Source organism: Anolis carolinensis, chromosome 4 (genome assembly GCF_035594765.1).
Source record: "Anolis carolinensis isolate JA03-04 chromosome 4, rAnoCar3.1.pri, whole genome shotgun sequence".
Lineage (NCBI taxonomy): Eukaryota > Metazoa > Chordata > Lepidosauria > Squamata > Dactyloidae > Anolis > Anolis carolinensis.
The window spans coordinates 167,874,348-167,888,619 of record NC_085844.1 but is presented as its reverse complement, the minus strand read 5'-3'; the positions used below and the strand labels follow the sequence as shown (position 1 = coordinate 167,888,619).

General features: G+C 38.6%; 1 protein-coding gene across 1 annotated transcript in view; it reads left to right on the top strand.

Moving 5' to 3' along the window:
* The window catches only part of il23r (interleukin 23 receptor), a 59,165-nt gene that overhangs the window by 7,884 nt on the left and 37,009 nt on the right, over nt 1-14,272 (top strand). The window contains exons 2-5 of the mRNA XM_062978187.1: nt 7,449-7,582; nt 7,840; nt 10,922-11,212; nt 12,135-12,258. Of these exons, the coding sequence (XP_062834257.1) occupies nt 7,484-7,582; nt 7,840; nt 10,922-11,212; nt 12,135-12,258 (515 nt within the window). The 5' untranslated portion in view covers nt 7,449-7,483. The remainder of the gene's footprint in view (nt 1-7,448; nt 7,583-7,839; nt 7,841-10,921; nt 11,213-12,134; nt 12,259-14,272) is intronic.

Genomic DNA, 14,272 nt, shown 5'->3' with positions numbered 1-14,272 from the left:
CAGTTTTACTGCTGGTACATAAATGGTTGGAAGTAAATCCATGCTTTCCTTTTCAGATATATAACTGTAGATAGCCTTTGAGAAGGGCTGCAAGCGTTTTCACCAGTCCTTGCAGTTTTGCCTTGAACATCCCCAATTATTATTACCAGATACCAGCCTAAGTACCGGTAACTGGACAACAGAGTTATAGCCAGTTGTTCAGTTTATATACAATTATATTTGTTAATGCTAGCAACCAGTTGTTTACACCAGCCCCAAAACTGCAGTCCATTAATACGTGGTTCCAAAAGGGGTGCAAATGAGTGGACCACCACATCAGGAGGAACAGACTATTTTGCCCTCCAGCCATCCAATCCAACCCCCTGCCAAGAAGCAGGAAAATGGTATTCAAAGCATCCCCAACAGACAGCTATCCAGCCTCTGTTTAAAAGCCTCCAAAGAAGGAACCTCTGGAGCAGAGAGTTCCACTGCTGAACAGCTCTCATAGTGAGGAAGTTCTTCCTAATGTTCAGGTAGAATCTCCTTTCTTGTAGTTTGAAGCCGTTGTTCCCATCTTAGTCTCCAGGGAAGCAGAAAACAAGCCTGCTCCCTCCTGCCTATGACTTCCCCTCACATATTTATACATGGCCATCATGTCTCCACTCAGTCTTCTCTTCTGCAGGCTAAACATAACCAGCTCTTTAAGCTGCTCCTCATAGGGCTTGTTCTCCAGACTTTTGATCATTTTAGTCGCCCTCCTCTGGACACATTCCAGATTGTCAACATCTCCCTTCAATTGGACACACTGTGATTCCAGGTGTGGTCTGACCAAGGCAGAATACAGGGGTAGCATAACTTCCCTGGATCTAGACACTAGACTCCTCTTTATGTAGGCCAAAAATAATCCCAGTTATTTGTCTTAAAGGATATCTTAAAAATGTATAACTTCAGTGTTGTTATTCTGTAATAGATAAACAGAAAAATAAGTATTTTCTATGTTTATTTTAGGGTGACTGATTTCAGTTATCTGCAGCATCTATATAGACACCAGGATCTAAATAGGATATCCAAATTAATTTATCAGTGAGGTTGCTTAGTGTTTCTTTCTCTAATCCAGTGAATGTAGTTTCATAGATTCATCTCTCTCACACTCTTTCTTTTTTATTAGAAGAACACATTCTTTCTAGTACCACTATTTAGCATCAATGTCCACTGCTCTTTTGTGCATATCAGTAGCTGTGAAGGACAAACTGAATGTCAAAACAGTCACAGAAGTGGTTCAGTCATCCCTGGTGTTCTCCAGATGTTTTGAATTACAACCCGCATTAGTCTTGGTCAATATTGCCAATGTATTGTGATTACCACTTTGAGGGCATCCATTTTGTGGAAAACTGCCTATAATAGTAATACGGTTCATGTGTAAGAATGAGAAACTAAATTGGGTGTTATCAAATTACCTAATGGGAATTAAGACAATGGGAATCTTAATAATGAGACAGAGAAAGGAATCTGAAGATCTAGTTAGGTGAGCTGGCATTCTCTCTCTCTAGCTGCATGATACTTTCTGTAAACTCAGTAAAGAACTTGATGGGATGTCTATACAATGTTGTTTCTTCATCTTCATTGATTGGAACTATAGAACCATAACACTGCAAGGATCTCTAGGGTCATGAAGCCAATTCTTCTGTTTTGCACAGGAAAACCATTGTTAAAACTTGACCGTATTAATGTTTTTTGAAAACCCAATGATATTTTAATTTATAAGGCAATCATGCTACATAATTTGTCATGCTGACCCATGTGAACTGTTTATTTCAAATCATTTGGTCCCCCTATATCGTCAGAGGCTAAGCCAAGGGCTTGTTCTCTTCTTCAAAGCTTCAAGCATCTGAGCTTGTTATAGTAGAGGTACAGGCTATGATAGAACTTTAAATATAGGTAGCACACTAGATAAGTCAATTATAAGCATTACAAAACTCTGAGTAATTGAAAACCTTATTTCAGCATAATTCCTCTTGAATGTTAAAAACCTTCTAATGATAGAACCAGCCTACATGGCTAATGGTGATATTTTCTACATTCCTGTTCTAGGAAGTGCTTTATATTGTAACTGGTCCTGTCATCTTTTTCAAAATGCATTTTTGACCCATATGAAAGACATCGTATGCCAAGCCTATAGCCAAGGGGGTGGTTTAGGGGTTCAAACTACCCCTGAAAATTTTTAAGTAAAAAAAACAACCTAGTTTACTCATGAATTTTAACTGGTTAACCAAATCCCCATGCTAAGTCTATGAGAAGCAAAAATTAGAGTCCCTTCAGAACTGCAAGCACTATCTTAACCACATTTTGATAATTTGTTTACACTATCATTACCTACCTTTCTGCCAATTTACATTGCAATAGCAACAATAGCCGACATAGTTACAGAGAGGTAGCCCTCTTTAAATGCCATGGCTCAATGTATGGAATCATAGAAGTTTTGGCTTCAAGAGAGACTACTAGTCTTCAGCAGAGAAGACTGAAGACCTTGTAATACCACAAACATAGGATTGAGCAATCACAGCTAAAGTTCTGTCAAAATGCATATACTCTACTGTGTAGATGCACTCTAAGTCCCATTAAGTTCAATGGAGATTATTCACAAATAAATGGGCATAAGTTAGGGTGCTGGAGAATGTTATGATGATAAAATGGACTAATGAAAAAGCACAACTTGTTGATCTTCATCTACCAGAACACAGCAGTGACTATGTTGGCTGATTTTCTATAAAATGTCTTTAACAAAGTATTTCCTACTTTCTGCTTAAAGATCAGGTTTATTAAATCAGAGATTTTTAAAAAAAAGACAATTCTTGGTATGTTAGAAATGTTCTTGCGTGAGACTGCAAGTTGCTTTAGATCAAAAGGCGATGCTTCAAAAGAGCGGGGAAGAGAGGTCAGGTGAAAGGAGTCAGATTTCTGGTAGCTGTGGGTTTTCCCACAGTCTGACTCATAGAGGAAAAGTTCTTTAAACTAGAAAAAATAAAGTGTTCACAGACAATAATTAATGTAGGTCATTCATTGCTCACAAGCAGTTTTTGTCCTCCTCCGATATATCTAGACGTGAATTCTAGATAATACTTATTTAAAAGGAAGGAGAGTTTCATTCTGTGACTATTGGCAGCGAAAGCAGGTTCAACAGAGATAAGGGACACATGGCCTGAAGGAGAATAAGGTAAAAATACATTCCTTTTTACAGGCAATTAATTGTGATGTGTGTCTGGATACATTTTACAGCATTTCTAAATTCATTGATGATTTGCAATGCAAGTAAGGAACGGAGATGCAAGTTATTTTGAAGACTTCTCAATCAGATAAGCCTTCACCTTCCTGTGTACAGTATTCTAATTCTCCTTCTTTTTCAGCCACGTTTCCCATTTGTGTGTCCCCTATTCTCTGATGCCCCCCTTTTTTAAAAAAACGATGCTTTTATGTTGCTCCTTTTCCCCCAAGGAGCAATGAGAAGGTCATTTTAAATATGGTTTATAGAATGTTAATTCTCTGGTGCTGATGTATGCAAACGTATATACACATGGACATTAAATGGCACACATCATTCCCTTAACATTGCTTCCAATGGTTCTCAGCCTTCCTAATGCCATGACCCCTTAATACAGTTCCTCATGTTGTGGTGACCCCAACCATAAAATTATTTTAGTTGCTACTTCATAACTGTAATTTTGCTACTATTATGAATCGTATTGTAAATATCTGATATGCAGGGTGTATTTTCATTTACTGGATCAAATTTGGTACAAATACCCGATACAATTAAATTTGAATATTTGTGGAGTTGGGGGGGTTGATTTTGTCATTTGGGAGTTATAGTTGCTGGGATTTATGGTTCACCTACAATCAAAAAGTATTCTGAACTCTACCAACAATGGAATTGAACCAAACTTGGCACACAGAACTCCCATGACCAACAAAAAATACTGAGCTATGTCAATTGAAACAACTTGTTTTTATCCGCAGCTATGACTGCATTTTATGAATTTTAATGTTTTACATTGTAATTATGTATGTGTGTGGTCGCAGTTCTGTGGTTTTTACCTTTCAGATTTATGTATTATCTATATGCGGCACTTTGCTGTATTTTGTTGGCTTCCCCAAGTCCCATATATATATGGGTTTGGTGGGCATTGAGCTTGAATTGTGGACTTGTAGTTCACCTACATCCAGAGAGCACTGAGAAACCAAACAATGATGGATCTGGACCAAACTTGGCACGAATACTCAATATGCCCAAATGTGAACACTGGTGGAGTATGAGGAAATTAGACCTTGGCATTTGGGAATTGTAGTTGCTGGGATTTATAGTTCACTTACAATCAAAGAGCATTCTGAACTCCACCAATGATAGAATTGAACCAATCTTTGCACACAGAACTCACATGACCAACAGAAAATACTGAAAGGGTTTGGTGGACATTAACCTTGAATTTTGGAGGTGTAGTTCACCTACATCCAGAGAGCACTGTGGACTCAAACAATGATGGATCTGGACCAAACTAAGACCATCAGAAATATGTGTTTTCCGGTGGTCTTTGGCGACCCCTCTGACACCCACCTCATGACCCCTATAGGGGTTCCAACCCCCAGGTTGAGAAACACTGGCTTAGCATGTAAGAAAATTTATGCTTTTGTAGGGTGAGGGACTGACACCCCAATAATTCACCAGCCACTATGGCCGTTGAGAGGGCAAATTTATAATTTATAGTCCAAACAGGATCGTGAATTAAATATTGCAAAATACTAGTATGCAAGGCTTGGGATATATCCCTTTTTTTTTTTTACAGTTCCCAGGCTGGGAGATTCTAGAATTTGTAGACCATAAAATTATTTTCCCAACTGCACCAACTGGGAAAATTTGCGTAAATTGACAGTCCTGCTATCTTTAACTGTTCATTTAGCCCCAATCTCAACGGATCTGAACAAAATCAGCAGGGACAGGATTACAGCTTCTCCAATCTTTCTGAACACAACCTTCTAGGTTCTTTTTGTCAAACATTGTTCTGTTAGGAACATGTCACCTATCGACTGAATAAGAAAGGAACGCTCAACTGTTTGCATATTATAGCATGGTGCTCTCTTTGATGTGTTGGACTAGAGGTCTAAGAGACCAGGATTCAAATTCTTGCTCATCTTTGGGAACCCACTGGGTGACCTTGAGCAAGTTACAGTCTTTCAGCCTTCAAGGAAGGTATCAGTAGACATCCTCTGAATAAAATTTGGCAAGAAAGCCTTATGACAGAGTCACCTTAAGTCATAGTCAACTAGAAGGCACATAACAATAAATTACAGTGTGTCCTTATGTTTCTTCAACAGCACCTTCCTGCGACATTTTAAGCTGTATAGCTCCACAATATTTTGTTACAGAGAATTTAAAAAACCGATTTTCAGTATGGTATGATATGGTTTGCTTCTTCAAAAAAAGAAGTTTGGAAAATCAATGGGTGTACAAAGTCCTGAATAGATTCTACTTGCTCTTTTGGATCACAGCCATGATCTTGGGCCTTCTTATGTCTGATTTCAGGAATGCTTTCAGACAGGGTAATCCTCATTTAATAAAATAGGCATAGGGTAGCTAGCCCATCTTTTCCTTTCAAAGAGTTTATTTTTATTTAAGAAAAAGAGATAAGGGGAGTACTGAGGACTTCCCCCATCTCTTCCAAATAGATAAAGATTTCTCCTGGATGAGCTATTGTTCCACAAATATCTTCCAGGACTTCGCCTACATTCACACTAATATGAGTAATATTGAATCCTATTCAATTAACAACTTCTTCCAGGAGCACAGCAGAGTCATGCTGGAGGATATTTAAAATGTTTAGAGAGGACACTTCTCTGTGCATCTCTAGATCATCCAGTGTAACTCTGTGATCAACTTCTATGGAAGCATATCATGCAATCTTCTGAAGTACATCTGAAGAAAGGCCTAGAGAGGACATATTTTGTCAGATATGGGTAAATGAAAGCACGGGCACCAGTCCTGTGGATACTGTGGTAGTGCTATATTTACCTTTTTCATAACCACAGTATGATAGTGTTACTTTTTATACTACAACTCCCATGCTCTTCCAGTCAGTATAGCTCTCAGCTTTGAGCATCATCTGCTATTTATACAGTCAGTTGTATAGAGCTTTGTTAAGAAAAAAGTGCTCCATGTAACTTACAAGGGAAGTGCATTGCATGGGAGAAAAACCATGGGCCTAAATCACACAATATTTTTTTCCATGTGGTTTGGATACTCAGATCTCTAAAGTAGTGGTTCTCAACCTGTGGGTCCCAGATGTTTAGGCCTTCAACTGCCAGAAATCCTAACAGCTGGTAAACTGGCTGGGATTTCTGGGTGTTGTAGGCCAAACACCTGGGGGCCCACAGGTTAAGAACTACTGTTCTAAAGGAACGATCTGTTCACCTTGTGGGATGGGAACTGAGCAAGCCTTGTGTAGGAGTTGGACAAATTGTCAGATTTGTAAGATAGTTTGAAACAGTGTTGGCCCTTTTGTGGTGAATTTTGAGGAGGGGAACAGTAAGGTACACAAAACGAAGAGGCTTAAGCAGCAGACTTGTTCCTGCCAAACTACAAGCCATCATCCAAATTTGGAGATCTGGGAGACTGGCTCACCTGCTTGAAGAAGGTCAGTGGATATATGGCAGAACATGCTAGGTTCTCAGAGGCAGAAACATGGTGCCTTCTTCTGCACTAAATTATTAACCACAGTCTTAATTTACTCATAATTACATTTCAGTAACATTACAAACTGTAATTTCATATTTATAGTTACATCATTAGTGAGTCATTGTGGTCACCACAGAATGAGAGAATTAACCATAAATATGTACAGTTTAGATGTTGGTTCCTTCCTCCCCTGCCATAAGGAACAGCCACACACACACATTGTTTATGTAAGGGCTGGGAACAAGAAATAATAATAATAATAATAATAATAATAATAATAATAATAATACTTTATTTAAAACCAATCGACCAACCCCTCCCCCCCCCGGCCCGGCAAGCTTTATAAGCCAGGTAGGGCAAGGATCTAGAGCGCATGTGGTTGGTCTCATCGCTCCAAGGATCTTGTCCACATCATCAGGCCAAACAGGTTGGGTTTGATCTGTCAGAATTGATCTGAAGCTCTCATCTCTTTTTCCATGCAAATAATAACACAGAGCTCCATGTCTCTCTCTCTCCATAGCAAAGGGCATTATGACCCCTCTGTTCATCATCCCAAGTAAAAAAGAAGTTCAGTTTGTGCTTCATATAGTTGCTGCACACACTTGGTCACTGCCTTGAAGGGTTAGATGGGGGAGGGCTATGCTCAACAATCAGAATCTGGAATCTTATAACATTACTTTCATTTACTTTTTGGGAACAATTGCTTAATAAAGATGACCTCTAATACTCTTTTCTTTGTTTTTAGGCCATGTATTTTGGCTGATGTTCAGTATCTTTTGAATGATGGTGAATACATCAAAAGTTCTGATGGTCTTCTACATGCTCTCCTGCAAGGTCCACCAAGTCCTTCTTTCTAACCATTGTTCAAACACAAAGGAAGTTAAGTATTAAACCTAAGAAAATACTAGGATAGTCTAAATTAACAGATTTCACTATTTTATTAACAGATTTTTTACAAGACATTTAATAATGGCTTGAACAAATGTTTGAACAAACATGCATTGTACGTTACCTTGAAGTCCATATTATTAGCAGAGGAGGAGCAATGGTGGTAATAGTAGTGCTATGCCAAAACAGATTAATGAATACTGGGGTCATTTCTGTTAAATCAGAATCAGGAGTGAGCAACTTCTAAGGGTGACTGTAAATCTAAAAATTGCTTATGATTCAAGCAGATATTGGAGCAAAATCGACTACAATTTCCAAAAAAATTGTAAGGTACTATTCTTATTTGACAGACTGGATCCAGCACCTTGAATCTTTTTGGTAGCCTTTACAGTTAAAAAAACTCAGTCCAGATTCAGCAGCTAACGTGAAAGCTACTTCCTTGACTCGTTCAGTCGTTTTCGACTGTTCGTGACCTCATGGACCAGTCCATCAAAGCTACTAAACACCTCTAATTTTCCTAGTTTCTTTCAAAATTGATTTTAATGGTATTTTGAGGCATCCCTTGATAGGATTATTTTCAAGTTAGAAATCCTGTTTTTACATAGCAGAAAACAATAAGGCAACAACTAGCATTGTAATAAATGAGAGTATGTTATTTTTTAGATTTGATAAACAATGAGAACAAATAAAAAAAATAAAAAAACAACTTTTTAGTCACTGGTTATAGGGCCTCATACATCTCTTCTGTCAGCATTTATATAGAGCAGTTATAAAAGTATACATTAAGCATTTCTATCGAATCATATACTGAATTGGAGCCCCCAATGGTGCAGTAGGTTAAAGCCTTGTATGGCAGAACTGAAGGTTGGGTTGCTGACCTGAAGGTTGCTGGTTTGAATCCAACCCAGAGAGAGCTCTCATGAGAGAAGCCTCCCACAAGGGTGGTAAAAACATCAAAACATCCATGCATCCCTGGGCAACATCCTTGCAGATGGCCAATTCTCTCACATCAGAAGCGACTTGCAGTTTCTCAAGTCGCTCCTGACATGAATATATATGTGTTTGTGTGTGTGTGAGAGAGAGAGAGTGTGTGTATACTGAATAAAAAATGTAGGTGTATATGTGAAAGAGCCAAACATGTGATGAATAATCAATCACTAGATGTTTCCATTGCAGAATTTTAAAGAAATTCTAGTGCATATTAAACATGTACCTGTATTAGGGACTTTTGAGGGGATTTCACCAGATTAATCTCATTTAAAAGGTAAACATGCTGGCCCATGAGTAAAAAAAAAACCCTATAAATGTGGCTTTCACCTATTCTGCTCTTAGTGTAATGGTTAAGACTGGCTCATATTCTTTCATATATATTTGAATCACATACACATCTGTCTCACCTAGTCAAGGATATATGTATCATCAGTTTGTCTGATTTAAGTGGAAGTACTCAAATGATTCAGTTTATACTGACTGCTCTGCTTTTCTCACAGTTCCTAATAATTGGGAGTAGATGAAAACCACTGAAGTCATGTGGCCTTATAAAACACACCAAATTAATTTTTTCAAATACAGTAGAGTCTCACTTATCCAACACTCGCTTATCCAACATTCTGGATTATCCAACACATTTTTGTAATCAATGTTTTCAATACATCATGATATTTTGGTGCTAAATTTGTAAATACAGTAATTACTACATAGCATTACTGTGTATTGAACTACTTTTTGTGTCAAATTTGTGGTAAAACATGATGTTTTGGTGCTTAATTTGTAAAATCATAACCTAATTTGATATTTAATAGACTTTTCCTTAATGCTTCCTTATTATCCAACATATTCGCTTATCCAACATTCTGCCGGCCCGTTTATGTTGGATAAGTGAGACTCTACTGTACATAATATATGTTGCAGGAATATTAATCTGAGCCCAAGCCTTCTTATCTATACACATAACAAATGCGAAAATTTGTATGTGTGTATGTGGCACACTGTCCATTTACACAGACAGGCTCCCATCTCCACAAACAGTTACAACTCCCAGTGTTGTGGAGCCACCAGTGCCCCCCCACCCCCAATGACACTGCAGTTTTAGAGGGCGCCGTGAACATGCCCGAGAGCCATGCCAATGTCCGCCACAAACACCATACTGCCCACCACCCAAGTGAAGGCTTTCATATGGGGACAATTTCATCCTAGATTTTCTGTTTTTCCTCCACCAAAGACACCTCCCAGTGTTCCTTTCTCTCTCCATTGGTGTGGAATTTGCATGACCCCACCCACTGCTTTTCCCTTAACCCCTTTCTACCCTTTCCTATGGCACACAGCAAACAGAGGATTTGATCAGCAACTGAACAAATGAACATACCGGGAGGGTTTGGGGGACTGACTCAACATGATGGAAGTTGTAGTTCACCCTGCATCATGTCACAGCACTGTGACCCCCCAATGACAATGGACCTGGACCACATTTGGCACACGGAACCCCCATGACCAACAGAACACACTGGAGGGATTTAGGGGGAATTGGCCTTGATATTTGGGAGTAGTAGGGACTGGGATTTATAGTTCACCTGCAATCAAAGAGTATTCTGATCCACACCAATGATGGACCTGGACCTAACTTGGCATACAGAACATCCTTGACTAACCTACTGAAGGGGTTTGGGGGGAACTGACCTTCATTTCTGGGAGTTGTAGTTCACCTACATCCAGAGACACTGTAGCCACCACCGTCAATAGATCGAGATCAAACTTGGCACACAGAACCCCCATGACTATCTGAACACACTGGAGAGGCTTGGGGGGAATTGACCCACCATGGTGGGAGCTGTAGTTCACCCTGCAGCCAGAGAGCACACTGAACCCCACTAATGATGCATCTAAAGAGCAAACTTGTCCAACATGACAAACTTTAACTACTTACGGAGTTTCAGGGGATTAACCTGGCATGATGTGAGTTGTAGTTCACCCACAACCTAATGTGTGCATTTTGTAAAACAAAAAATTTTTTTTCAAATAACCTGGGCAATGCCGGGTACCCAAGATGGTATCTTATATTTTCCACTTTTACATAGGGTGCATCTACACTGTAAAAGTAATACAGTTTGGCACCACTTTAACTGCCATGGTTCAATGCTATGGAATCCTGGGATTTAGAATTTAGTGAGACACCAGCACTCTTTGGTAGAGAAGGCTATAGACCTTGTAAAACTACAGCTCATGATTCCTTAGCATTGAGTTATGGCAGTTCTAGTTATTGTATTTATGAATATATCTAGTTACAAGAGATTTATAGTAAGATATTGATGGCATTATCTTTTTTCAACCTAGGTGTAATAGTCTGTTATGGACGTGTGTGGACAGAACCAGCGTCACTCATTCAGATGGGCCAAAATGTTTCTGTTAATTGCCATTCTGATAAAGACTTCTGTCAGAATGGTAAACTGTACTTAATCCTAAATAATGTCCGTGTCAAGGACCAGTCATTGACAGTTATAAACAAGACTGCAATCCAACTTCAGCTTCATGGGTATCAGCATCCAGTTTCTATGGTCCAGTGTAATGTTGAATGCCCCAGAGGAGATAAATGGATGATATGTGGAACACAATTTTGTTTGGGCTGTGAGTAATATATGATGATGCGGTGATTTTTTTATTTTACTTGTAAGTTGTGCTGATTTATTTGAAATAATCACCAATGTATTGATAATTTTGGAGATTAGTCATTATGGACATCCCATTCTCAATTATGTATCTGTAGAGAACCGCTTTTGGATCAGTGGAACTGTCTTTTGAATGGCTGAGCTTAAGCTTTCTGCTTTCTCTCCTTGTATCTTCTTAAAGAAAATGACATTGCTGTGTTTTAAAACATTTTGAATAATAATAATAATACGTAATTTTATTTCTTACCCGCCTCTCCTCATGGCTTGAGGCAGGTTACAACATTGCTAAAACACATACCGTAATCAGAGTTGGACAGTCTTATCTTAAATTACAGTTTAATGTAAATATTCAAAAACATTTAACCTACTGATGACTCAATTAATGTAATTTTATTGGTATCTATTTTTATTTTTAAATTTATCAGTAGCTGCTGCATTTCCCACCCTCAGCTTATACCCGAGTCAATACGTTTTCCCAGTTTTTGGTGGTAAAATTAGGTGCTCCGGCTTATATTCGGGTCGGCTTATACTCAAATATATAGGTAATCAAAGCACATAATCATTTAAAAAAAGACTCAGTAGAGTACACATATTAAAACATTTTTCCCTAAAATACATATTAAAATACACAAAACAAAAGTTAGAGATAGAATGGAAGTTTAAAATTCGTCATTAAAACTCTCTGGGTAAAAATAGTAATTTAGAATTGTAACAGAGTAATTGGTAGAGCTTAGATATTTTACTCATCAGACAACAAATCTTAGATTCTCCCAGACTGTTTTTTTTTTAATGATCCCAGGTTCTGGAGTTTGACACATTTATGGTTTGTTTGTTTGTTTGTTTTTGCTAAATAAAATCTCACGTATTTTGTAATTTTTTAGATCTACCAGACAAACCAGCCAATTTGACTTGTGTCATACACGAATATATGGACAATATGACGTGTACTTGGGACCCAGGCAAGAACACACATTTAGACACTAGCTACAAGTTATATTTGAACAGGTAAGAAAGTTACTTGAGGTATCGCAAACCAAAACCACTTGCATTCCATGCCTTGGAGGGTCATCAAAGCGTGTTGCAAATGAAAAATGAATTGATGGCCAATGCTTTTCACTGGCTCACTTCTCATTGATACTAGAGCAATATTTAGCTCCCATGCTTTCTTTTTTGGTCACTTGGGGTGCTTCGGAATTGGTGGACTTAAGTAGCCTTCTGCTACAGTCAAAAGAGAAGTACATTGACCAATATGGCATTTCCCTCATTGATAGCGGTTGGGATAAAACATTATGCATGTCCAGTCCTTGCCAACATCCAATAAATCAGCAAAGGACAGCCCAGCTCCCAAACAGTGAACACTGAATGTTTAAGGATAAACTCACTGAACAAATTTGAGAGTCTGCATGGGAAATAAATTTAGGAGATTCCAAACTTTAGGCTGTCCTTTGTAAGGACATTTAATGATTCTGGTGCTTGAAATCCAAAATTCAAATGTGTCTGGTACTCATCCAACTTGGGAATAGTACTGATCTTTCAGCTCCACTAATTTGCTGATATTATATTGCAGTGGGCTGGCCTCTTTTATTGCTGTTTAGATCCAGCTCTACCTCATACTCCATTTATAGCTTTGGGTGAACCATTTGCCTCCAAGTTTTAACTGGGGATGGATTTGGGAGAAGTCATCATGTCAGCAATTAGAAGGCACTGTGAAGCTATAGGCTTGTTTTTAAGTCTGAATAGACATTTAGAAAGCCAAAAAGAGGATGGAAGAAGGGAGAAGTATGATAATCTTATATGGTTAGTGAATGACAGAGAACAATAGGATGCTTCAGAATTCATCTGAAATTGCTATCTCTCTGGTTCAGTATTGTGCCAGTGGTCATCTGAATGTTTCTTAGAATACAAGTATCAGGAAAATGCATTTCATCTCATATTCGTCTTGCCATGCTTTATCTAGGGCAGAGATATGGAAAGTGTGGCCTGTGAGCCACATGAGGTCCCAAGACTGTTTTTGAGGCCCTCCGATTTCCTTAATAATCCTTTCTTTCTTCCCAAACCTGTTCCGCTTTGAGTTCCTGTTGCAGAAAGTGATGAAATCATTTGGTTCCTCCCATGGGTGTGAGTGGTATTTGGAGACAATGTGGAAAATACTTCCAATTTTTTTGGGAGATGGCAAAGCAGGGCTGGGGAGGGGGGTAGTTTGCAAGGTCCCGTAAAGGGCCGGTGTGACCCCCATCTTGGCAGTTGTCGATTCCTGAGTTTCAAACTACTTAAATACAGGAGTAGCTCTAAACCAGTGGTTCTCAACCTGTGGATCCCCAGGTGTTTTGGCCTACAACTTCCAGAAATCCCAGCCAGTTTACCTGCTGTAGAAATTTCTGGGAATTGAAGGCCAAAACATCTGGGGACCCACAAGTTGAAAACTACCACAATTAATAAAAGTACATTTAAGAGCTTGGTTTAGCTTGACCTGAAATGATGAACTTTGGGCTGATGAAGGTGAGGGACATGTAGCACCAAGTGGCACAGCAAAGTGTCAGGTAGTGTGAGGCATTTTATAGCTGCTGTATTATTATGATTTTTATTTTATTTTTGAGCACATGCCTGTAGTCACTATGAAACACCTGAAGAATGTTTCATGGAATGAAACATGCCAAGAGTTGTTTTCCAATGCAGAGTAATCTTAAGAGGCAGTAGTTATGAACTTGTGACATTCTGAAGGCCAGAAGATCAATTAGCAGAAGAGCTAAAGAAAGTTCTTACAAAACAATATATTTCCCAACTTATTTACCCATGCAGTTACAGATGCATATTTATCAGTTTAAATACCTATCTGGAACTTAGGGAAGGAGAAGAACTGTTTGTACTCTACTGGATTCTGCTGGAGGAATGAATAGTAGGACAACTAGACTGGAACTTGGGAAAAATTACTTTTGAGGATTACAATAATCAGAATCCCTCAGCCAACATGTCCATTGAAGTTATAAAGTTATATTATTTCGGGTATACTGTATAATCT